General features: G+C 39.0%; 1 protein-coding gene across 2 annotated transcripts in view; it reads left to right on the forward strand.

Moving 5' to 3' along the window:
• cep126 (centrosomal protein 126) overlaps window positions 1-27,429 on the forward strand; it is a 154,074-nt gene that overhangs the window by 115,803 nt on the left and 10,842 nt on the right. Inside the window, exons 1-4 of one of the 2 annotated variants that reach the window (XM_039684144.2) lie at window positions 22,480-22,904; window positions 23,873-23,992; window positions 26,215-26,360; window positions 27,130-27,244. In XM_039684144.2, coding sequence (XP_039540078.2) covers window positions 22,873-22,904; window positions 23,873-23,992; window positions 26,215-26,360; window positions 27,130-27,244 — 413 coding nt within the window. In that variant the 5' untranslated portion in view covers window positions 22,480-22,872. Of the gene's footprint in view, window positions 1-14,215; window positions 14,274-22,479; window positions 22,905-23,872; window positions 23,993-26,214; window positions 26,361-27,129; window positions 27,245-27,429 lie in introns of those variants that run through there. The other variant, XM_089116510.1, reaches the window with a different exon arrangement.

The raw sequence follows: 27,429 nt of genomic DNA on the forward strand, positions 1-27,429 counted from the left end.
ATTCTAAGTAAGGGATTATGGTAAGTAGTATGCAACAATGCAATAGTAAAGTTAAAGTGATCAGCATTTACTTGGGTGTTTAATAGATGTACTGATGAAGGGAAACTCAATAGCTCAGCTCCAGCCAGATCAGTGGGATTACTGGAAAGAGCAGTAATGAAAACATAAAGTCTGAAAAGGCATTACACAGGTTGAGGTTTCCATGGTGACCATGAATGTACTTGGAGAGGTGAAATGGTTGGGTTCATTCAGTCTCCTGATTAGAACATTTCTTTCAAAATGCAACGGGGAAATTGTATGTTTTGACGTAGTGGTTATGTGTTTTTCCTGCCAATGCTCTTTGGCTCTCGCTTTCAGGGCATTCTGGGCCTGATTGATTGCACTCTGTAAACTATCTACGAGGAACAATTCGTTTAATCGATGGTTCTTAGAGATTGACAGTAGAATTTTAATAAGAACACACCAATGCGGTTTCCCTCAAGCGTTATACTTATTTACTCACCATCATGGCATCCTCTGTCATGGCATACTATAGGATTTTGAAGAAGTAAACCCTGTACTTTCAATTTAAGCTTCAAAGATGATGCAATACGTATACCAAGTAGCATTAACTCTTCCCTCGCCAGCACTTTTATTAAAGGTTGCCAGCCAAAACCAGCATTTTTGATAATATCACAAAACTATGCATGGCCTCCAACAATCGCACAACACAATGTTAAAAAATTATTCGATTAATAAGTTTGTTTTTATAATGCTATAATGCAATTTTCAACTTATTTTATAAGTTATGCAAGATGGGCGCATGCGCGAGAACTGAGACGAGGACGTTCTCATTCGTCTACTTCTTGTTACCGGCTGCTCACCGCTTAGGAGTTTTACCGCCCCCTACCGTATAAGATGATGTGCTGATATAGCTGGAAGCGCAAAACTTTCTGTTTACAAGCAGAGGAAGATGCGCGCTGTACATACACTTTTCAATTTGCGTATTTTCCGCACTATAAGGTGCACTTAAAAGCCTTTAATCTTCTCAAAAAACGACAGTTTTACTTATAATCCGGAGCGCCTTATATATGGATCATCATTTTATACGGTAGGTGGCGGTAAAACTCCTAAGCGGTGAGCAGCCGGTAACAAGAAGTAGACGAATGAGAACGTCCTCGTCTCAGTTCTCGCGCATGCGTCCATAAGGAAGTAATGGAATAGTGGAATAAAGTCGTTATTTATGTTTTTTTCGCACAAAAAGTAGTCTCGTCGCTTGATAAACTTATAATTGAGCCGCTGTAGGCACATGGAATATTTAAACCTTTTCTTTATAGACTTTATGGGCCGTCAAGAGCCAGTCCCTTAGGCAGTCTATCTAGGACTGATCTAGCTCTCAGATTCAATCAAAAATATCTTTATTTGTGTTCTGAAGATGAACGAAGGTCTTACGGGGTTGGAACAGCATGGGGGTGAGTAATTAATGACTTAATTTTCCCTTTAATGTCATTTAAGTTTAAGTTTAAGTAATGTCATTAAGTTTTTTTTTTTACAGAGTGTAATGTGTACACAAGGCATCATCACTTTTTTCTGCTTTTTTGTTGCATGTGTTTTGATCAGGAGATTCTGTACTGTTTCAGATGATGCCTATAGCGCCCTCTACCGTATAACAATAAAAACACAAAAAAGTGGAGAAATAGTTAAAGTGGTCCAAATAACTACACAGTCCCCTAATGCTGAGAGGAACCGACTACATTTATGTAATTATTCATGAGAATTTTTTAAATATGACCCAGCTCTACCTGTTACATTAGATATGTAGTGATTCTTTTTATTCTCATGATTCACTCACGACTTGGAGTGAACAGTCATATGTTCATTGAAAAGTCCTTTGTGCCTAGGATGGCCATGTCTGTAACACTATATATAATAATCTCAAACCTATAAAAAGTGTCAGAAATGTACTTTTTATAAGAGGTGGTATTTGCCCCCTTAAATTGATTTACAATTGAAGCAGTGAGGCAAAGAAACACACGAGATAAGAGTAGAGAACTCTATCCATCTTGTTTACTCTTTCACTTCCGTTCTCAAACACATACGTCATCACACAATGCTTCACAATAGAGTCACAAATAATTCACGCATCAACACAACACAATGGATTATTTTAGCTTTACATAGGCCAACTTTTCGGCATATTTTAACGGACAAAATCGCACTGCAGAATGGCACGGAAACTATTAAAAAAGTGGCATTTTGATGCATTACAGTACACAGACTGTGTATTGCAACACCCTTATGGACAATTTGTATGATTCTTTTATGGTGTTTTCAAATTTAGAGAGCCCCATTCAGTGTAGTTTTGTGGTTTCTTGTTTTTTTTCTTTCCTTTTGGGGCCTCTTGGGAGAGTCACAGGTGTTTGGAATGGCATGATGAAAATAAATGAAGTTTTGGGTGAACTGTGCCTTTTTTCACTTCCCAAACTGTAAAACAAGATATTACACCATCCGCAGTTTAAACTCAGCTTGTTATTGGAATGACAATTTTCCAACAAACAGCGTGAGCCAAACACGCTTTACTGATGCCCATCCACCCCCTTCCACTTAGAACAGAAACTTTCACAACGCTGTCAAGGGATTGCTTAGGAAGGTTGCCGCGGTTCTTTGATGCCGCCGCAGGATTCCATTAAAGATGTGCAGTATGAGACAATGACAGGCTTTCAGAAGCGCACTTCACATTGTGGTATAGTGTTGGCGAGAAACAAAGAGACAGAAGGAAAGAAGAGCGACAGAGTGAGGACTGTTAAAAAGGGGCATGTTTAATGAAGTCCCAAAACAAAGAGGTATACACACTCCAAAAGAGCATGTGTGATAAGTGCAGGGCTTTGTTTTTACGATTTTCCATGGAAATGTGTCTAGCACAATCTGCACATAAACATGTTGATGACAATAGATTATATACCGCATTTTTCACACTCGAAGCAATCTTAACAGGGTTATTGTGTTTAGCATCTTTTAGGAGCTCAATAATTTTACGGCAATTTCCCAGGATTAACGCGTTGTGTGAAAGGGGCTTACCTGGATGATGCAACGGCAGACCAAGAGCACAATAATGCCCTCCACACACCCGCTAACATTGAGAGGAGATGAAGACTGATGAAACCAACAAGTTAGTGGCTTTTTTACATATTAGGACCTACGTATTAGGGCATTAGGACCCATACTGTACAAAAAGATCATGATTTGGTGCAAAGCAAACACAGCAGAAAACATTTTGTACTTAGTTTAACTATAAAAATGTTACGCATATTCTACAGTACATTATTACAAGCATGTAAGTTTGTTGTATTTAGAAAAAAGCTTAAAATTAAGTAGAATTGACTTGACTTTATGGCACTGTTCCCTGCATGCATAGAGGCATACATAATTAATAAGATTGTATTTTGCCAGTTATTTTTACACTGTTTTTGTTTAGTGAGATGTTTTGCGTTGCCTGGAGTTCATCTTCTAATGTGGATAATTTATTCGGGTTCAAAAATTATACATTGATTATAACTGTTTTGTGTGTTGAGTGTGTGCAGCCGAATCTCTTGTTTGTTCAATTTATAAAGTCATAATATCTCACAGATGAGAAGCTTTCTTATAGATCTTTATTGCCTAGTATCCTTTCACATACAAGGAATTTGTCTTGGTGACAGAACAGACAGAATAACAGTGACAAGACAGATGACAATAATAAAAATAATTTTTTTTTACCAAATTTTATACCAAAAAATTTTATACCAAAATTATATATTTACTATGGCACTATGACACTATGGCACAACTACAGTATGCTGAGGATCAAAATCATGCTCTGATGAATATTGTCATTGAGTGGTAAAAGTTGCTGTGGAATCCCTCAAAGTCCATTAAAAATGTAGCCTTAGATTGTTGAAGAACCTATTCTAGCAAGAACCCTTGAGTATTGGCATGGACTATGTTGAAAATGCATCTTGCAAGAATGGATTGCTGATATATGTCGACTTCTGTTGCTATTTGTGGGAGACAGAGATGCCTGCTCTGTCATTCAGTGTCAGTCCGCAGCATACTGAGATGAAAGTCTGTTGAGGCGTACAGTGGTTTAATCAGAGATTTGGAGTTTGATGTTGAAAGCAGAGGCCACTAATGGATTCAATAGATGTAGAGTCTCCAGAGAGAGGACTTTGAGCAGCAGGGATTACATGAAAAACCACCATCTTAGTTCAGTATAGCCATATAAACCCTCTTGTGATGAGGGCAATGCATGCATGGCAAGAAGTCAGAAGAATCCATTTGAGACCATTTTACAACATCAAAGAAGAGAAATATCTTTATTTTGATTGATATGTCTTTTTTTAGTCTTCAAAGTATGTTTCTGAATAGCAAATACCCTTGTTCTCCATAATAATCAGCCACTATACGTGCTTTTTTTAGATGTATTCACACCAAACTTTAATTCAAACCCTTTAAGCTGCAGTCCATAACTTTTTGGGGTTAAAAATCATCCAAAATACATTTTTGAGCAAGTGCATTACCAGCCAGTGTTCTAAACTCTCTGCTTGCCGTAGCTCGATTCAAAATGGTAAGCTTGTAATAATGTTTTTAATTCCAGTGGTACTGGTGGATTTCCTAGTCTCGTCTAGTATAAGCTATATTGAGTCATTAACGTCACATCTGTACACATAAAGAAGAGTCTTGGCTAGTATAAGCTATATTGCGTCACATCTGTACACATAAAGAAGGAGTCTCGGCTAGTATAAGCTATATTGAGTCATTAACGTCACATCTGTACACATAAAGAAGAGTCTCGTCTAGTATAAGCTAATATTGAGTCATTAACATCACATCTGTACACATAAAGAAGAGCCTCGGCTAGTATAAGCTAATATTGAGTCATTAACGTCACATCTGTACACATAAAGAAGAGTCTCGGCTAGTATAAGCTATATTGAGTCATTAACGTCACATCTGTACACATAAAGAAGAGTCTTGGCTAGTATAAGCTATATTGCGTCACATCTGTACACATAAAGAAGGAGTCTCGGCTAGTATAAGCTATATTGAGTCATTAACGTCACATCTGTACACACAAAGAAGAGTCTCGTCTAGTATAAGCTAATATTGAGTCATTAACGTCACATCTGTACACATAAAGAAGAGTCTCGGCTAGTATAAGCTATATTGAGTCATTAACGTCACATCTGTACACATAAAGAAGAGTCTTGGCTAGTATAAGCTATATTGCGTCACATCTGTACACATAAAGAAGGAGTCTCGGCTAGTATAAGCTATATTGAGTCATTAACGTCACATCTGTACACATAAAGAAGAGTCTCGGCTAGTATAAGCTATATTGAGTCATTAACGTCACATCTGTACACATAAAGAAGAGTCTCGGCTAGTATAAGCTATATTGAGTCATTAACGTCACATCTGTACACATAAAGAAGAGTCTCGTCTAGTATAAGCTATATTGAGTCATTAACGTCACATCTGCACACATAAAGAAGAGTCTCGGCTAGTATAAGCTATATTGAGTCATTAACGTCACATCTGTACACATAAAGAAGAGTCTCGGCTAGTATAAACTATATTGAGTCACTCACGTCACATCTGTACACATAAAGAAGAGTCTCGGCTATATTGAGTCATTAACGTCACATCTGTACTCATAAAGAAGAGTCTTGGCTAGGATATATCGCGTGTGAGGATGTTGAAGGAGGAGATTTCTAGACTTTTCTCACAGCACTTGATATAATTAAATTTATTAATTTGATGGCGGATCCAGAGAGGTTGAACCCTATTTTAACGATCTGAAACGCAAGCAGCAAAGCGCAAGTAACTTTGTCGCCGGAACTCGTCGCTGTTGCTATTTTCCTGTTGGGATGCTAGTGTGCGGCTCCAAACTCAGCAACTCTTTTCGAATGAATCAGTTGACTCTCTTTTCTCTGCACGCAGGGTGATTGGTTTAATGGTGAGTGCCAATACAGGGAGTGATGACATCAAGCCGACACCTGCTCTGATAAATTTGAGATTGTAGAGGGCATTTTCTCTTTCATGTCATACAGTATTGCAGGGAGATCTCCCTCCTACGCCGGGTACGTACAGAATGATGACACCAAATATGAAAAGCTCTTTGAATAAGGAACATTATGAAAAGGAATAAGAGATGAAGACTTAGCATGGGTCCTGTAGAAACCTCCTAGTAATTAGATCAAGGTAGATGCGGTTGTGCATTCCAGCTCCACTGGAGCATCGTGACCCCCGCAATCAGTTAGGAAAGTGATATGATGTGTACAGTTGAATGTTAACGTGACTTTGTTCGGAGAAAAGGAGCAAATGCAGCCCAGATACAGGAGACAGAGGTCAAAGGATAATGGATTTTGCAGATAACGACAAATAAATTGGATCTGATTTCAGATTAGCGTCTAGGTTTTAAAATCAATATATTGTATGAACATAACAGTAAAAAAAAATGTTGATTCAGTGACTGGGTGAAGCGGTCATAGCCATGTTTTATCCATAGACGGTATAAGAAGTGGACAGAGCCATCTCATTGGGACTCAATTGAGACAAGTGAAGCCCATTTTTAGCGATTTTTTTTTTTAGGACTTCCGTTCCTGACGTGCAGACTCAAACCGACTCAAACAGAGCTTGACGACGTAGATGTGACGTGAGTGACCCGTCTGTCTTCTAGTGGCAGTGGCATGAGAAATCTGAATCATTCCCTTCCCAAACATGCAGAGGCGGAGAGTGTGTGTAGGAGCTGTCCATGAGCTAGGAGCAGGAGAAACTTTTGCTAGTTATTCTGATTGGTCATTTTGTCTCCATGTTTCTCCGATTGCTCGCGATTTTCTCCTCCTGTCCATTTGGTAATCTCTCTACTGTGCGACAGAGAGTCGCGTGGGTATGACGCAATCATTAGCCTACTTTTCAAAAAAAAAAAAATTGCTTCTACGTGGCCATAACATAAGCTTCAAGATTGTGTTTCTTTAGAAATAAATAATGGACAAATGGAGTCTTCAAACGCCTCAGATGTAAAGTTATTCGCTGTCAAAGTGACGCCAAAATGAATGGGAGTCAATAGAAATGCTAACTCAAGTGAAGTTCTGCTACAAAATGGCGGCACCCGGCCGGCTTCAACTTCCGGTCGATGGATTACCCCCTTGGTTTTATCATGATAAAGCACAGCTATTGACCAATCAGAATCAAGGATTGGAACTAGCCATTATAATTCCAAATAGTTATAGTTCCAGCTTGCTGCAGACTAAAAAAAAAAAACATTATTGGCAGAAAATGATCTTTGAAATGATCAAAGCTATCCTGTAACATGTGATGTAAGCAATTGACTTAAAAAAAAAATTAACTAGATGTGTTTTGCAACTTCAGATGTCTCATCAAAAAATCTGTGTGTTCTAGCTTGAGATTCTAGTGTTGTGTTTGCGCCGGGTGTCATCTACTAAAAAGACTGTTTTAATATTTGAGTCAACAGCCCTAATGGTGAATGCATTCATGATTATTTGCTCTTGGGAAGAACGGAATAAATATTGTTTCTGTCCCGATTAAAATTTCATCTTGGCATGTGGCTGATTAGCAACTGTTGTTTCACCAATTGATCCCTCTTTTAATAGCTAAGTATTAATTTACCACAACAGCAGAGAATATTTTATTCATACAAGAGAGAAACTGAACTGAGCCTAATGTGACAGACAAAGATCCTTACGCCGCCTTCACACTGGCAGTTGAAATCAGCTCCGATGCGGCTGCGAAACGACCGGAAGTCATTCATTTCCTATGGAGATTCGCAGACCGCATGCGAATGGGTCCGCAACGGGTCCGACCGAGTGCGGTGTGAAGAAAATCGTGTCCGTTGGTCATCCGGATGCGTTCAAAAATTTGAACTCGTGCGAAAAGCTACGGACGGTTCCTATCCGACAATTCCAGCGGAAGTTGAGCGTTGCTATGGTACTGATAAACAAACCTGAATTATTAACTTTTAATAAAATAAATAATGATTTTATAACGATAAATTGTTACGTCATTTTTTATTTTCATGACTTTCTAACGTTTATAAGGGCAGTTAATACAATTAAATTGAAGGTAGACATTGAACTATTGACCACTATATCACATTTTTTAGCCGACCTGACATGTCAACGTCCTGAGCAACCTTCCTCACGCAGCATAACCCTCATCAGAGAGATCATACAGAACTGACAGAATCAAACTTTAATCTCTCCGCCATTTTCGTTCTACCCGCGTCCGACGCTTTTCACTGTGTAGTACGACGTCCGTTGGGAACGTATTGCGTATTACGGAGCTGATTTCCACTGCCAGTGTGAAGGCGGCGTTAAGGTAAAGATGTGGTGATAATTAGTATTGGAAGTTACATACCCAGCATTTCAAACAACCAAGTGTTGTCCTTGTAGGGTTCACTGCACAGCATTGCACACAATAGGGAACTTGTCAGCTCCTGTTGCCTTGGAAACAAAATAAACACTGCAAGGACTAAATCTGGCTTGAGGAGGTTAACTCGGGATATAGGAAGCGGAAAAAACATGAACATGTGGATCTTGCACAACAGATGATATTTTACGGTACACATTTCTTTGCAAATTACCTGTTTACTGTGTTCCCCCGCTATTAGTCACTGTCCACGCGGCTCTTTTATAAATGGTCAGGGATTGCTATAATCAGTGAAGTGGTCTAGTCTTTCCCAGAGTTATAATTTGTTTTCAGTCATACGTAGTTAAACTCATGCACATGCTCGTTCTCACCCAGATATGGGACATTAGTCCACCGCCACACGTGTCTCCCCTCATTGGGCGCAATAAGGTCACTTCGCCCTCTCTGGTTTTGCCCTATTATGTCCGAGTGTTACAGTCAGAGGACGCCGAGAAAAGCAGCAAGGCTGAACATGAGCACAGACGAGAATCGGCACGGACAGCTTCACACCACTCAGCCTCAAACACACCTCAGACACAGCGTGCTGATTCCACAGGACGACAAATATCATAGATATCACTCTATCTTCCACTTCCGCAACACACACGGGAACAGCTAACGCTAGCACAAGGGTCGGAAACCTTAAAAAACGAGTGCCACCTTTGGCACACAAAAGGGCAAACACATAAGAAGGGGTAAAGTGAGACATAGTTGAATGTATTCAATACTGTTCAAAAGTTTGGGGTAAGAAAGTTATTCTTAGTTTTTCGACTTATATTCACCAAGGCTGCATTTATTAAAAACCATAATATTGTGGAAACGTATTACAATTTAAAGGTGCAATACCTAAGATTTTTGCATTAAAATATCCCAAAATCACAAGGCCAGTGTTATATATTTAGTAAAGATGATAACTCACAATATTCCAAATGTTTCAAACAATGTTTAAATCGCGGGAAAATTGAGATTTTAACCAAGGAAACGGCACGTGTCAGCAGGGGTGAGCTGGGAGTCGCGAGTCAATCGCGTCATATCCGCTTACCTCGGTTTCCGCTCTTACTACGTGTAGTCCTGGACAAATGCGGTAGTTGTAGTTGTGCGTTAGCGTCTATCAAACGACAGCTTGTTTCGCGCATTTGTTATGGAATGGAGCACATATATTCTTTTCATTTATTCTCGGAATGTGAACTGTTGGCTGTAAAGGGGGTCGCACACCGGACGAGAAGCGCCGCGTCACGTTTAGGACAACTCCAGTAACGTTATCGAACACCGGACGCGCACTTTCTCATCAGTGTATGGCCAGCAATATTGTTATGTTTAATGACAGAAAATGAAGATAATGTCTGTTCTATGTTATTGTACTGTACAATTAAATACAATCGTTGCTGAGTCTGCATTCTGAAAACTTTACCTCAGATCATCCGTTCACAGAATGAATTGAGAATCTCACGTGAAAAATCTAATAATAATCAGTAATTGTCATTCAAGCAGCTGATTTCTGTAAATGACTGCAAAACTAAATGCATAGATATTGCAGCATAGGGCAAAGTCAGGATCCATTAGCATCGGTTTGAGGCAAAAATAATTACAATTTTATATAAAACTATGTAAATGGCGCTCTGTGGCGCAGCAGGGTTTTGAACACGGTCCTGAAACGTTGCTGGGCGCCGCGGACAGACGCCGAATGGCGCCGCCGGTATGTGTACACTTATAGATAATAATGTGTTCGAATAATTATGTGGTGCAACGGCGCTGCAGCTTCTCGTCCGGTGTGCGACCCCCTTAACGTTAATTTTGTGAAACTGTAGCTGTGGTTGAATACTTACACGACATGAAAAGATGTGTCAAATGTACATTGCAGACATCCCAAGTCTCCCGGATCTCCCGCATATTGATAGCGTTTCCCTGATGCCCGCAAATTAGTTCAAATCTCCCGGGATATAATGTTAGAGCGAGACATACTGCGCGCATAACATACATAACATACATTCCCTCCCACCCCCACAATCTTGTTATCGAAATATACCTCCCGGAAATGAATTCTTGCAGGTTGGGATAACTGACATTAAATTGATTTTTTATTTTTATAAAGTTACCAAGGAGGGCCAACCACGTCAACTCCTTGCGAGAGACCTGCCCCTTCAAACCCTCTCCACCATAGCTTCGTCCAGTGACTCCTACAGTAACATCTGTGATAACTAATTTACTTTTAAACCTGACTTTTCTTGCACGGTTATTTCAGTTTAATGAAATACAAGCATGTCATTAAACGCAACGTTTATAGAAATCGAACTTTACCTCATCCATGACAACTAATTTTCGATTCCCGTCTGACTGATTTATCCACGGTGGAGTTGAAAACAACAGTTCCCATCATTCCGCGTTCCTCCACGGCGTCATCAAGCAAAGCCGTTGTTGTTGTTTTGAATGTAGCGCCCTCTAGCGGCATCTAGATCTTAGGTATTGCACCTTTAATTTGAATATTGATAGGATTATAAGTTAAAACTAGATGAGTAAAGTTTGTGAACAAAATTTGATGTTGGCTTGAAAAAGAAAGCTAAAGGCAAAAATTGAATAAATTAGCACATTGCTAGCCTGTTTCTTGCATGATTAAGTACGTTGCTGGCATGTTTTAACCTGTTGATTGCATGAATAACACATTGCTAACATGTTTTAAAACCTTGTTTGTATGATTAGCATGTCGTTAGAATGATTTACAACAAAGCTACCACGAATTAGCATGTTGTTGATATGAGTTAAAAATTTAGCTAGGATGATTTAACACGTGCTAGTTTAATTGGCACACGTTTGATGGTGTGTTTTAGCATGTTTGCTAGCATGAATTAGCACATTGCTAGTATGTTTCTTACATGACTTAGCATAATGCTAGCAAATGTGAAGAAAAGTCTAAATTCAATCTGTTCATTATATAAAGATCAAGTCCCTTCAGAACATTTGGACTAAACCACTCAATTCAAATGGATTAGTTTTACGATCTCTTTATGAACTTTTTGAAGCGTCAAAGTGGTGTTTGTGTAGCTGTCAATGGAGGGACAGAAAACTCAGATTTCATCAAAAAAGTAATTTGTGTTCCGAAGATAAAAGAAATTCTTAAGGCCTGTTCACACCCGGACGAATTTCGCGCACATTATTTGCCGACGTTTAATGCCTCGTGACTAAACAAAGGACGCCAATGTGAGTGTGCACACCGACGCGTAAAACGCCATGCGTAAAAGCATATTTTAAAAAAAAAATGCCTCAGGTTCGTTTTTTTTGTTTGACGCGCTGCGTCAAAAAATATCCGACCAATGAGATTGGCGCTTTTGCTCACGCGTTTGGAGCTTCTCAAGTTACAGTAAAACACAACTTGGGGGCGCTCAAACACAAACCGGTCTTGCCGAGCACACGTATGCAACGGCGAAGAAGATCTATGCCAAGTAGCGTCGCCGTCTACACAGCCGGGAAGAAATAAGATGAGGAAGGTGCGAGGCAAGATGAATGTAGAGCTGCTGTTCTTGTTGATGCTAGAACCAATATATGACAAACGCGACAGCGACTACAAACATCTCAATAAAAGAAAACTGATATGAAGTGGTATTGCAGAGCAAATTGGCGCCATCTAATGTCAGGAAATGAATTTGTATGTTCACTCAGCTCATCGTCAGCGAAAATCGCTTGGGTGTGGACGAATAGCGCGTGCTGATATTTGTCCCAGTGTGTACGGGCCTTTAGGCTGTGTGTCCACCAAAGCGTTTTTCCACGCACCGGGCGTATGTTTTCAATTTTTTTCAATGGGAGCGCCGCGTTTTTTAAACGCTAAGAGCGTAACGAGGTGCTGAGCGTTTTTTTCATGCTGAGTGCTCGCCGTTTTTTGGTCGCCGAGAGTTCAAAAAAATGTTCAACTTTGTATAAAACGCAGCGCTCATCACTGTCACTTTTTACCCAACTGTTTAATCACAGTGGGGGAGGGGAGGGGCGGGGCTAATACTACACTGACCAACTGTCACGACATTCTTGATGCACAACGACATCGACCAACAGAGCTAACCGAACAACGTGGATGAGAAATACATTTTTAGTATTAATAAACAAATTATCTGCGAAATCAGTTACAAGTAAACTGCGCTGCAGATATTCTGTATCATAGCAACAAAACGTTGCTCCCAGAACACTCTCAAGTGCCCAAAGCAAAGCGTTTTCAGCAGAGCGTCTAGCGTTTTCAGTTGGGTAAATGGTGGACATGGGTTTGCAATGACATGAAAGTGAGTAATTAATCACAGAATTTTTATTTTTGGGTGAACTATCCCTTTAACTGGCGGAGGGGAGTATAAACTTGGAGAGGGGTGAGGTAGAGAGGTGTTCAACAGATGGGTCTGCAGGAATTACAAGGAGCTCAGTCTTTGCATAAAACATAATGATTTTTTAGAAAGATAATCTGACCCTTACTGATATAAATCACATGAGTTATTCAAATTCAAATGCGTCTGATGCTTTTTCTCCATGTGGCAACAAATGTGTGGAATATTCCTCACTTTAAGCCACCAAACCATAAATCTGGCAAAAACTGACCTGTGCTCCAATGGCTCGTGCGAGTTAATGGATCCGCTGACCTGTGGGTCATCTGGGTAGCGCTAAAGCACTTTTGGTCTCTTTTTTTGTAGCTTTTTGCTCTCCAAACAACACTGTGTATAAATGATGGGAAGCTACTCCATGTCTAAAAGGTTGCTGGCACCCGCACTGCTGCAAAGAGAGCGTCTTTTCTTTTGCAATTAGCTATGATATGAACAATTATGGAGTCGCAGTTTGTGTTGGGGTTCATGAGTGTAAATAATCCAATTGCACAACAACAGTGAGCTCAGTGCTGCAGTGAAAACAACAGCAACAGAAAATGCCACTGAAAGGACGAATGACCTGCAGAGATAAACATGGTGGCAATTAGCTCTGTAAACCGATATCATTCATTGTATGTAATAAAAAATTACGGGTTTTTGTTAATGATCATGTTTTATAATGTTACTTTGGTAGTTTTTTTGTCTCCATCAATTCCCATCGAAACAGCTTAGTGAAGAAAGGAAATGTTTAAAAGGACCAATATTTCATATTTAACTCTCTCAGGATTGATTCAGTCTGCATAACCCATACAGCAGATTCCAGTTATTGCAATTAGTCTGCTGGGAGAGCGTCTGCCTAGTGAACAGCAATATTTCTACAAAAAGGCCAGTTGTTGTGAGAGAGAAATGTGATTTATCCTCATACGCCCAACGATGGTCAAGAAGCTGTTCTATTTTTAGTGTCAGCCACAGTAACTCATCAGTATAAACACTGCGATCTGACATCTTTTAAAGGCCCATTGAAATCAAAATTTAGTTTTAGTTTTTTACAATATTTATTAGCGGATCATTAAATGGCAACTTAAACCCATGTACTATTGAAATTGATTTCTGGACATAGTTGTGTTATTTTTTGCGAAAAGTGTTCATGTACATCTTAGCATTGAATAGCAAATGATATCCATCCATGAGATCTTAAGAGTTTTAAGAATAAAAGGAAACACATCTGGTAAAGACAAGCAGCAGATGACCCTATAATTGTTTACTTATACTGTAAGTGCAAAATGCGATCGTACAACAATAGAGCTTCAAAAAAATATCTGCAGTATACCTTATATCAGAGTTGTGAATAGACAGGGGAAGCTTTTCCGACAACTGAATTGGTGGCACAGATTGTACAAGGCTATTGCTTTTTTTCTTATGATGTTGTCTATTTCCAGCATCATTGCGGAGGATGATCACGGCTGTATCACCAGCTACACAGCAGGAGTTATCAAGGTATGAAAGTTATATTTATTTATAACATGGTCTGTCTGAATATTTGACTCTGTTCGGCTGGATCGCGCCGCACACACACAGAAACAGGAGCATAGAAACTTGTCAAGGCTGCCCTGTGACATTTATTAATAAATTAACTTTGCTTCTGAATCGCTACATTATTTTACTCAGCAAGGAGTTTGTAACATCTCTGTTTTTGAAGTAATTAAACTCACCGCTTCATTGCTAGTAGAGAGTCGTGCACAGACGCAGGTAATTCACACCAACGCTATCTCACGACCAATTCGTACGAATTTGAATGAGTGAGGAAAATGAGTGAGGTCGAATGAAATCGTATGATTTGTCTAAACCCCAGTGATTGGCAGGTTTTGGGGCGGGGTCAGGGATAGGTCATTAGTTCGAATTGATACGAACTGGACAATTCGTAAAATATGTACAATTTAGCAAAAATCTTACGAATTCGTACAAGTGAGGTTGTATCAGTTTGTACGAATTAGCCACCTCGTAAAATACGTACGTAAGTAAAATCGGGTTGTTCACACACATCTCTCTCTCTCTCCAAATACCAGTAGCACCTCATTGCAATACACGAGATCCAGGGGGCGGAGTCGGATCCAGATCTGAGGGGTGGAGCTTGGTAGGTTTAGGGGTGGGTTTAGGGATCAGGGGGTGGAGATGGGTAGGTTTAGGGGTGGGTTTAGGGATCAGGGGGTGGAGCTTGGTAGGTTTAGGGGTGGGTTTAGGGATCAGGGGGTGGAGATGGGTAGGTTTAGGAGTGGGTTAAGGTATCAGGGGGTGGAGATGGGTAGGTTTAGGGGTGGGTTTAGGGATCAGGGGGTGGAGATGGGTAGGTTTAGGAGTGGGTTAAGGTATCAGGGGGTGGAGATGGGTAGGTTTAGGGGTGGGTTTAGGTTTCAGGGGGTGGAGATGGGTAGGTTTAGGGGTGGGTTTAGGGATCAGGGGGTGGAGATGGGTAGGTTTAGGGGTGGGTTTAGGTTTCAGGGGGTGGAGATGGGTAGGTTTAGGGGTGGGTTTAGGGATCAGAGGGTGGAGATGGGTAGGTTTAGGGGTGGGTTTAGGGATTAGGGGGTGGAGATGGGTAGGTTTAGGGGTGGGTTTAGGGATCAGGGGGTGGAGATGGGTAGGTTTAGGGGTGGGTTTAGGGATTAGGGGGTGGAGATGGGTAGGTTTAGGGGTGGGTTTAGGGATCAGGGGGTGGAGATGGGTAGGTTAAGGGGTGGGTTTAGGTATCAGGGGGTGGAGATGGGTAGGTTTAGGGGTGGGTTTAGGGATCAGGGGTGGAGCTGGGTAGGTTTAGGGGTGGGTTTAGGGATCAGGGGGTGGAGATGGGTAGGTTTAGGGGTGGGTTTAGGGATCAGGGGGTGGAGCTGGGTAGGTTTAGGGGTGGGTTTAGGGATCAGGGGGTGGAGCTAGGTAGGTTTAGGGGTTGGTTTAGGTATCAGGGGGTGGAGCTGGGTAGGATTAGGGGTGGGTTTAGGGATCAGGGGGTGGAGCTGGGTAGGTTTAGGGGTGGGTTTAGGGATCAGGGGGTGGAGCTGGGTAGGTTTAGGGGTGGGTTTAGGGATCAGGTGGTGGAGATGGGTAGGTTTAGGAGTGGGTTTAGGGATCAGGGGGTGGAGCTGGGTAGGATTAGGGGTGGGTTTAGGGATCAGGGGGTGGAGCTGGGTAGGTTTAGGGGTGGGTTTAGGGATCAGGGGGTGGAGATGGGTAGGTTTAGGGGTGGGTTTAGGGATCAGGGGGTGGAGCTGGGTAGGTTTAGGAGTGGGTTTAGGGATCAGGGGGTGGAGATGGGTAGGTTTAGGGGTGGGTTTAGGTATCAGGGGGTGGAGATGGGTATGTTTAGGAGTGGGTTTAGGGATCAGGGGGTGGAGATGGGTAGGTTTAGGGGTGGGTTTAGGGATCAGGGGGTGGAGCTGGGTAGGTTTAGGGGTGGGTTTAGGGATCAGGGGGTGGAGATGGGTAGGTTTAGGGGTGGGTTTAGGGATTAGGGGGTGGAAATGGGTAGGTTTAGGGCCCAGGGGATGGAGATGGGTAGGTTTAGGTATATGTAAAGTGGGAGGAGTTGGATCTGGATGCGGCTGCTCACCCGTGGATTTCATGTTCTGCAGTGAGGACCATCTCCAAATTACCCCTGAGGAGTGCATTCATTTCCATCAGCTACCAATAGTTAGATCTAGCATTCTACATTATATATTATTAATAAACAAATCTTCTGATCAAATTCTACTGTATAGTAATGGGTTGATGGAACATGTTTTACTTTTAGGGTAAATACATAAATGCCTGTATTAACAACAAACATGGCCTAAGATTGAGAAATGCACAAGCCAGGTGATGCATTAGCACTCCTAATTTCGTACAATTTCCTGTATTTGGCCACAGAAATGATTATGGTGAAAATAAGCTGAGAGCAGGAGCTATTTGAAGGACACAGGCATGAAATCAAGAGTCTGTTGTGGCATATTGTGAAACGCACAGTTGCCATAGGGGAGATAAACATCCAGCAGACAAAGACGCCCGACTGACTGGTTGACTAAAATGGAGCGTTTAAGTGAAACAGAGAGACAGCATTTGTCTTTCATATTACAGAAGCTGTGAAAAGTGTTTTTCAAGCCAGAAAAGGAAGAAGATGATAGCTGAACAGTGCAGGAATACATTTTGATCAAAACTATGATATGTCATTTTGGTTCTCAGTCACATTTTTTTGTGTATATCATGTTCAATAAGTTTATGAGGGAGACTGGGGCTAGTTGACAGCATGCTTAATTAGCTTATTCTATACGTTACATTTTGTGTTTTGTATTGTTTTACTGTTTACATTTTGCTCAAAGACAATGATCCATTGTGACAACTTACCCCATATAGACTAACAATTTGGGAAAAAATAAAAGCAGATCCTGAAACTCAAATAATATTTGATGTAGTTGCGCAACTGTAGATATCGAGGAAAAAATTGGAAAGCCCAAAGGTTTTATAAAAAGTGGCAAGTTTTCCAAATGAAAGATCTCCAGCACCATTTTGGCATGGGAAAATCTGAAGGCAAAAAGAGGTCCAACCTGGAACAAGATGTACGTAATTAAGCACTGATGAGTGTGTGTGGCCTTCAGGTTCGGCAGTAATTATTCTGCTTCTCCGGGCTTCTTCAGTTGATGACTTTGTAATGCTAATAAATGAAAGCATTCAAGATAAGGCCATTACTCTCTGCAAAATTCAGAAAGTTTTCCTCACGGCGATGTGAAGTTTTGAAACTTTGACCAATATCATCGAGGGAAATTGCAGTAGGAGACTCATTATTACATCTCATCAGATTATCATGCTGAAACCCAGAAGGCAAATCTACTTTCCGTGAAACGGTGTGTACCAACAATGCAGTTATTCACCTTAAGCATTTCTGTAATTGGCTAATTAAAAGATGAGGTTTCGTAATGGTATTGTCTTTAAGAACCCACAATTAGATTAGACATTAAATAACAAACCTATGAGAGGAAATGTTAATCTGAAGGTGGGAAAATCATTTCTGTGGAGCTTTGCATGAAATGTCATAATTATCATTCCTTAGTATTTTAAAAAAGGTTTAAAACGAGTATTTTAAAAGGATAGATCACTGAAAAGTGAAAGTTATGTTATCATTTGCTCATGTCATTCCAAAGCTGTGTTTTTGTTGTTTGTTGTTGTTGTTGTTGGTGCAGTGGTGCTTTTGTTTTTTGTGAAAAATTTGTGATGACAAAATTTAGGTAAACCATCCTTTTAATGAGTGATGACTTTACATTTGTATACTTTAATACTATTTTTATAAAGTTACCATGAACTTTATAAAGTGAACAGTTCTTATTTCTCAATGGAAAATTGCATTATTTATTTTAAATGATTTATCCATGCACATCATTTTTTAATTCACGTGACATCAGAATTTTTAATAAAATGACTTCCCCCTGCCACTCTTTTCTGATGTTTTTCGGCGCGAGGGCGGGGCAACCTGTCACTCACATGAGATCCACCAATAGCAAACCACGACCATCCAAAATCAAATCCCACCTTTCATTATTTCTTGTTAGCCTTTTTTACCCAGATATACATCACAATAGGGAAGAAAAAACTGTCACCGCTTCTGTTTCATGGTGACTTTTAAAAAAAATTTTATTTTTTCCATATAATGGACTTCATTGGGAACCAAACGGTTAAAGGTCCAAATGAGAGTTTCAGTGCCCCTTCAAAGTGCTTTAAACGACACCAGACGATGAATAAGGGTCTTATCTAGGACCCTTCGAGTCATGACTCGAAAAAAGATTTGTTCATTTTGATGAACAAGTTCGAACAGGAGAATCACGAACGCTCATCACAGAACAGAGCAAGGCGAGCATTTGTGCTTATAAAACTTAAACTTTTTTATTATTATTTTTAAATGACTGATCGTATCACTAGATAAGACCCTTATTCATCGTCTGGTGTCGTTTAAAGCCCTTTGAAACTGCACTGAAACTCTCATTTTGGCCTTGAACCGTTTGGTTCCCATTGAAGTCCAATATATGGAGAAAATCCTGGAATGTTTTCATCAAAAACCTGAATTTTTTTCGACTGAAGAAAGAAAGACATGGACATCTTAGATGACATGGGGGTGAGTAAATTATCAGCAAAAGTTTTTTTTAAAGTGAACTACTCCTTTAACTTACTGTATGTGTCTAATTTGTTCACTAACCTGAATTTTAATTTTTAAATGTAGCTCTTTCAAGCCTTTATTGTGACAACTTACCTCATATAGTCTAACAATATTCCTCAAATTGGGGCCATGTTGTCACTGAAGGTTAACATATATCTTTTTACTGTTCCTCCTTTAGCAATAACTATCAAAAATAAAGGGAAAAGTGTGACAACTAGCCCCAGTCTGTACTATTTTCTTCCTGATTATTCCTTCTCAAAACATGGGGACAAATTCATCCTTTTTAAACACCCTCCAGTCGAAATCTGGTTACCTCGTGTTTTTCTGAACAAAGAGAGAGCCAATCAATCCTAGACGGTGCAGTTTCCTAGACACTTTTTGTGACACATCAGTCTGGGAGAAATGATCACTCGTGTTACCCTGAGGGCCACGAAAGGGAGGAAAGCTGGCTTTCACTGTCAGACTCTCTGTGCTATTGAAGCACTTTCCTTCTCAGATGTGCGTTCGACACAATTGTACTTGCAAAATATATCTGACCCCCATCTCTCCAGACAGACTCTCTTTCCCAGACACACACACATTTACCCACCCACGATTTAGAACAGAAAAAGGGACACCAGCGCCCTCTAGAGCAGAAACGCACGTCAGTTCAGTGGCATTAATGGTGCATTAACGTCTCCTGCTGGAGGAAATGACACTTACATAGATAACCCTGTAGTTCAGTTTCAGTTCGGTCCCTGAAGATGAAAGAGGACCAGTATCTGAAGGGGTTTTGCCAGTTTAGTAATGCGTCAATGTGTGTGTTAATGTCAGGATTGTATAAGAGCTTTAATCCCCATGCGGTGTGCAAGAGCACTTCTGTGGCCGCATACATTTCACACCCTCAGTGTTTCATTGTGACTGTAAATCCGGATCAGGGAGGATGTCTCACAGTAACTGGATTACAGAGATCTGGATTACATTTGTCCTCCACATGCTTAGCCTGGCTTTATTATTTGCTTAGTACAAACAGAGGTTCAAGAGGGAAATAGAAGCAACAAGAACCTGGGAGCCATTAATTCATTTCAGATCCCTTGTAAACACCAGCTTAACTGTGGCAGTAAAACATATGGCTTATAAAAGATTTCTAGTGTGAGATCAAATATTACTGTGCAACTTTTGTTTTACTCTTTGCAGCAATTCAAAACTAATCCATACTACTTTATGTGTATATAGGCTTGTAAATATGTAACTAAAACTGTATAGAACATACAGTATTGTAAAGTTTGATAAGCACTTTTTCAATTGAACTGTATGGGAAAAAAACTAAATGTATGAAAACATAAAATACTTGTGTTTAAACTAGTGGTAGGAAAGTAATTTACAAAAGTAATATACTAAATAAGTGAAGTACTACTTATAAGCTTTTAATTTATTGTATATTTCTGTTTATAAATTATTATAGAACATTGGACAATTAAACAAAAAGATTGTTTTCAGTATTTTCCTTTAAAGGAGTAGTTCACTTTAAAAAAAAAACTTTAGCTGATAATTTACTCACCCCCAATGTCATCCAAGATGTCCATGTCTTTCTTTCTTCAGTTGAAAAGAAATTAAGGTTTTTTTTTTTGTTGCTGAAAACACTCTGGGATTTTCTCCATATAATGGACTTCATTGGGAACCAAACGGTTCAAGGTCCAAATGAGAGTTTCAGTGCAGCTTCAAAGGGCTTTAAACGACACCAGACGATGAATAAGGGTCTTATCTAGGACCCTTCGAGTCATGACTCGAAAAAAGATTTGTTCATTTTGATGAACGATTCGAACAGGAGAGTCATGAACGCTCATCACAGAACAGAGCAAGGCAAGCATTTGTGCTTATAAAACGTAAACTTTTTGATTTATTTTTTAAATGACCGATCGTTTCGCTAAAAAAGACCCTTATTCATCGTCTGGAATTGTTTAAAGCCCTTTGAAGCCGCAGTGAAATTATTTAATTATTCACTCACTCATCTTTTGTTTCCCTCTACTGTTGTGTTTTTGCCTGCGATGTGTGCATTTTCACTCACTTATCCTTTTTTGCACGTGTGAAGTGTGAATTTACAGACGCCGATGCGATGTCTGAACGCATGCGCAGGATTCTGATAAATCTCAAGCGTTACAAGGGTCACGCACAGAAGGACAGTTGTGTACAGATCCTTGACAGAGGCCATGGTTCAAAAGAGGAAATGTCATGCTGGAAGAAGCACACTTGAACAGGTCGACAAGGCTTGTCAGCTGCTTACATTCACAGCCTAACATCTCTAACCCAGCAGTTTTGCTTCAGTTCACGCTCTGTCACGGGTGTGACAGGCAGGATCAATCCTGGGTGGACCCGCGATTCACAACTGCAGTTAATGTGGGAAATGTCTTCAATTAGGCCTAAAACTGACTTTGAATTGACATGGGTAAACTCTTGGAAAACTTAAAAGGTTAGTTCACCCAAAAATAACAATTCTGTCATTATTTACTCACCCTCGTTCCAAACCCGTAAGACTTTTGTTCATCTTCACAAATGAAGATTTTTTTTTTTTTTTTTTTTGATGAAATCTGACTCTGAGAGCTTTCTGTCCTTCCATTGACAGCTACACAACTACCACTTTGCCGCTTCAAAAAGTTCATAAAGAGACCGTAAAACTAATTGAGCGGTTTAGTCCAAATTTTCTGAAGAGACCCGATCGCTTTATATGATGAACAGATTGATTTTAGGCTTTTATTCACATATAAACATTCATCAACTCACACATCAGTTGTGGTAGACAAGCTCAATCATGTTAATTTGACATGAGAACCAATGAGGTTCATTCTCGTGTTACGCAGCACGTTTGAGCTTCAGCAAGAACCTATGACTAAAATTAAAGTAGTTCACTTTTGAAAAAACTTTCAAAAGATGGAGTAAAGTCCATATTGTACTACTTTACAGACCATTTTGCAAGATGTAAACAACACTGGTCCAGAAGCACTTCCTGTTTCAGTTTTTTAACACTACATAAAAGCTGGGATAAAATACAACCAACAGAAAATATAGCCTAAAACTGAATCAAAAAGTTAAACAAACATCTTTAAGATGTTTTCTTTACATGTGAAATAAAGAAAACAGTTACAAACTGAAACAGGAAGTGTTTCTGGACCAGTGTTTACATCTTGTAAAATGGTCTTTTACAAGATAAAGATATAAACAAAAAAAATCTAATATATGTTGGATGTGATCCATTTTATGAAGAGGGGTGATTTTTCAACTGAATTGAGATTTTCCTGCCATCGAGGCGGTAGATAGCCTATCAGCAACTATCTCGTCTTACAGACATACTTTGACTTTACAAAGTTCGGAAACTGCTACGTTACACAAACATTTGCCACAGACACGGGCATTTTCCCATGAATCGATTTCATTCGCATCCAGCAGGTGTCAGCAGTGTCGAGAGTGATAAACATCAATCGCTTAGATAGACGTGACCGCGCCTCCACCGTGAGTTTGTGTCAGTTGTCAAGGAAGCGCGTCGATGGTTACCAAATACCGACATGGCGTAACTGTTTCAGCGGCAGCGAACGGCAATAAAGTCTTAACGTTACTTTCGCCTGCTTTAATTTAAAACAGTGTCAATTGCATACACACGGGTTTGGTCTAGATAAATCAAGTATCAAACTACAGGAAGTTTTAAAGATATAGGTTTCGCGCTTTCTGTCTGTGTTTAGCTGTGGCACTGGCTGGGCTGTTTTCATCTTACTCTCATTCTTCAGAGCACCAATATTTTTTTTTATATTTTTTACCAAAGTAGATAAATTCTGCGTTTGCCAGCTATGTTTTTGCGCGGTCGTTCCGACGTCAATAGGATGCAGCTTCTGTTGTATGGATGAGAAGTGTGTTTAGACCTGTCAGCTGCGTGTCATCCTGATATTCGGGATGCCCGTCCTGGAAGACAAACTTTACTACTCGTATCCTTTTCCTCCTTGTCTGAATTAACTTACCAGCGTCAATGTAAAGTGATTGTTCTCATAGTTTGACTTGTAGTGTATAAACTACTGTACTTACACAACTGGCTTTATTTATTAATCGTGTGAGGCTAAACTGAATTTTCAGCATCATTAATTACTCCAGTTTTCAGTGTCACGTGATCCTTAGAAATTAATCTAATATGCTGATTTATTATCAATGTTGGAATCAGTTGTGCTGCTCAATATTTTATTCATAACCTGTGATGCTATTTTCAGGATTCTTTGATGAATAAAATGTGTAAAAAGAACATTTTGTAACAACAAAGACTACCTTTCAAAGGTTTGGGGTCAGTACATTTTTTTTAAAGAAATTAATACTTTTATTCAGCAAGGATGTGTTAAATTGATTAACAAAAATGAAATTTTATTGTAAAATTTCTGTTCTTTTAAACTTGTTATTCTTCAATTAATCCAGAAAAAAGTATCACAGGTCACAACAAAAAAATCTTAAGCTGCACAATTTGTTTCCAACATGGATAATAACTGTGTCAAATCACGATTCATAATAGAATGATTTCTGAAGGATCATCTGTCATGTATGCTGAAAACTCAGTTTTGCATCACAGATATAAATGATATTTTAAAGTATATCCAAATAGAAAACCATTATTTTAAATTGTAATAATATTTCACAATATTACTGTTTTTCTGTATTTTTGGTCAAATAAACGTAGGCTTGCAGAGCATAAGAGACTTCTTTCAAAAACATTAAAAATAGTAGTTTCCAAAGTACTTTTGACTACTGTATTATGTAAACATTATTATATTCTATAACGTTTAGATATTATTTGTATGTTATTTCTTTGTTGCTGTGTCATTGTGTATTTTTCATTATGTGCCTGTGCATATCATCAGATGATGTTTTATTCTATAATAATTATACCTTCCTTGACTTTGCATCACATTAGGAACATTAGATCAGGTTTACATGGAGAGACTGAAAATGAAAGGGAAATACTGGTAAAAGAACAGAGGTATTGTCGGGCTCGGGCTCGCAAGCTTTCCCTGGAAACAAATCGCCGACGAAAGTAAGTGTGTCAAATAAATCAGATTGTGTAGAAAACCTTATAGTGATTACACTTGGGAGGTTGACTAATTTACATGAAAGTTTTTCAGCATCTAGGTCTTAGGTTAATGAAGACGACAACTCTCATGATTCCACGCATTCACAGCGTTGTTGTTGTTTTGAAAAATCGATCTCTGGCGGTGAAACTTCATAACCCTTTAACACAAATTAAATAGATAAAAATGGGGGGGGGGGGATGTGCTGCCCATTTAAATGATAATTTTATAACTATTTCAACTGCCCATTTATTTCCTAAAACATTTAATACATTGCAACATGAATATCAAACTGCACAGCTCTAAGCCTGTTGATCTCTGGAGACTTGTTTTTAGATGAGGTGGGAAAAAAAGTAGCGTCAGCGTATTCACCAAGGAGGCAACTATGCTAAAAGACTGCAGGGTAAGAGTAGCGGAGATCAGAAGACATGCACAGCTCATGAATTTGGTGTTGACAGTGAGTGTCAGATATGCTAAGAGCTGTCTCCATGCCGTTAATGACTCAGTCTGGCTGTTTGACCAGGTCAATCCGTGTGCACATTGAAAGTGAAGCCTCACTACAGGCCACGGATACTGTTATTTAATCCTTTATTTGTCAGCCAGGATTTACCAGCTTGAAATAGAAGCTCTAAGAGCAAAGTTACGTTACTTTATTGAAGGCAGTGATGATGAGGCAGATGAGGGCGTTCAGAGAAGGCCGAGACACAGATCCCGAGCTATTTTTGGTGTGATTAAGTAATTCCTGAAAGATTTTATTTATTTATATATTTATTTGACAGGGACAATGCAAACAAACATAGTGTCAAGACCAAGCATGAGCTGAAGTGTTGCGTATCAAATTTATAGCTGTTGCTAATTTTCAACTCCTGTCCATGGAAGGGCTTTTATACACAATAAAATTTACATGATTAGCTACTTCAGTAAAAAAAAAAAAAGATATAGAGTATATTAAAGGATGTATGAGTATGACAGGATATTTTATATTATATGATATTGATTTGGAACCTAAAGATTAAAAGAATTAAATTAATTACAAAAATATAGATTAAAAGAATTAAAACCACAGAGCCAAGGCAAAACCTCTGTTTAGGTTTCCTTGTGTCTCTTCCCAACACCCACACACACACACACTCAATTTATTCAGAAATACATTAAAAATGCAGTTCATGCATACACTGAAATGTTGTACTACTTTATTTTACAGTCCTGTTCCCCATATACATATTATGTAGTTATTATATTTATAACAATAACCAGGTAATCACTAGAATAGATACTAACCTGATCTACTCCTAAACCTAACCTTTACCATGTTGTTACCTTAAATTAACCAGTACTTTCTTTGGTAACTAGTACATGTAAATGCACATACTGTACAATAAAGTGCAACCATTAATTTTGATATTTTAAAGGAAAAAAATATCCTTATATCATAATGAAGAAAAAAAAGTCTCATTAAAAGTAGTTCGGTATAATCTTTTATTATAAATTATTTTCTTTGATTTTTTTTTTTACTTGTATCATAGATAGGGCTCCAATATTTTCAAGATTTGTTATCACAACATTTTTTCTTTTGTCAAATCAACTTAAATAATTTATTTAGTTCAGATAACTTATTATTTTGAGTTTCTGATGATTAAATCAATCTCCTTCATTGTAATAACTCACTTTTTCCAGTTCAATCAACTTAAAATTTTAAGGCAACCAGGTTACAGTGTGCAGATCCTCAATAAGCCTCTTGAAATATTATTCTCAAATATTTTTTTTTTTAAATGAAATATTTTGACCTTTTTATGTTAGTTCAGGTTGTTTTATTACGATGATTAAATTATTCTGCATCGTTTTAGTTTCTGCAGCATAGGCATGCACTGGTTTCTGTGCCATTAACAAATGAATTTAGCTGAAATCCATCTGTTAGAGAAGGCTCGGGTTTCTGTTGACCCTGGAAAGTAAACGTCTGAGATAGCGACAGCACGCACAATGAGCTGATATTGCCGATTAGATTAAAGTCTCATTTCCATTTCAAATCAAGTGTTGCATTTGATATGCTGCTCGCAGTTGCCAAAGTTCTCATCCATTCGTCTTGAAACAAGTGAATAATGTCTTAAAGCATTGTCTGACGGTCAGACGTCACGAAAACAGCGTATATTTTCTTCCTGTCTGACTGTTTGTCTCGCGGTCTCTCCAGGGCTCTTGAGGAGAGAAGGAAACAGTGGGATGTTCAGGAGAAGAGACTGAGGGAGAATGTTCTTCAGCAGCGCCATCAGAAGGTCCAGGATGCCACAGAAAACTTCCAAAGAGCTCATCTCTCTCCATCCCAAAGGAAAAGACCAGGTAAGTTCAATGAAACATAGGACTCATCCGTTAAATATCTGGACATCTGACTTACGTATAAATGCGAGTATTAGATTCAGCGACCGCTAATAAATAACTTTTTAATGTCACATTATGAAGCAGATATGTCTGTATGCACTTGCACTAAAATTCACAGTTTTTGAGGTGTAAATTGGTAACATATTGCTCACACAGAAACATTCAGGAGCATAGAAACTTTTTTTCAACCTCTGCCCTGTGAATTGTACAAATGAAACGTCTTCGCTACTGAAAGCTACATTATATTTCTCAGCAGTGAGGTAATAACTTACACGCTGTTTTTGTAATTAAACTCACAGCTTCACTATTACATAGAGACTCAATCTCTTTCTCTTTCTCTCGTTAATTCATTTGAAATACTGTGTAATCTTACTGCGCTACTTTATTTCACTTTTAAACAACCTGTGGATAAAATAACAAACAAAAATGACCATTTTTTCCCGGTTTATATCTGTTCAGTCAAAAGTTTTTAACTTATCCATGCTTGCAAGTAATAATGGCACCACCAGCCTATGTAAATCATCGCATAGTAAAGCAATCACCAACACAGATATCAGACACCCGTCGTATATGATAAATCTCTGACTTGTTCAAAAGATCAGATCTGTGCATGAAGCCTTGTGGTGTAAACACGGCCTAATTCATGTGTCTACAAGCACTCTTTATTTCTTGAACTATGATTAGGTCAGGTCACATCAATCATTTAAATAAAGTGATTTGTGTTCTGCAGCAGCCTTTAAGAGAAGAACACCCAACCTCGATGAAGCGCTACATCATATTCAAGGCAGTCCACTCTTATTTATCCATCAATCTCAATTTTTGCCCAGTGCCTCCACTACTAACAGGTACGACATTGCTGCCATGACAATATATCATTACTGGTTGGAGATAAATTTTTGGTAATGTCATGTAACATCGTTAAAGAATTCATTCCATTAGAGTGATATTTCAAGAGCTATCTTGAAAATTATTTCAATTATTTTTTAAATGAAACAGATTTAAAAAAAACCAAAAAAAACTGAGAAATAAA

This window comes from Pimephales promelas, chromosome 10 (assembly GCF_988280905.1).
Source record: "Pimephales promelas chromosome 10, fPimPro1.hap1.1, whole genome shotgun sequence".
Lineage (NCBI taxonomy): Eukaryota > Metazoa > Chordata > Actinopteri > Cypriniformes > Leuciscidae > Pimephales > Pimephales promelas.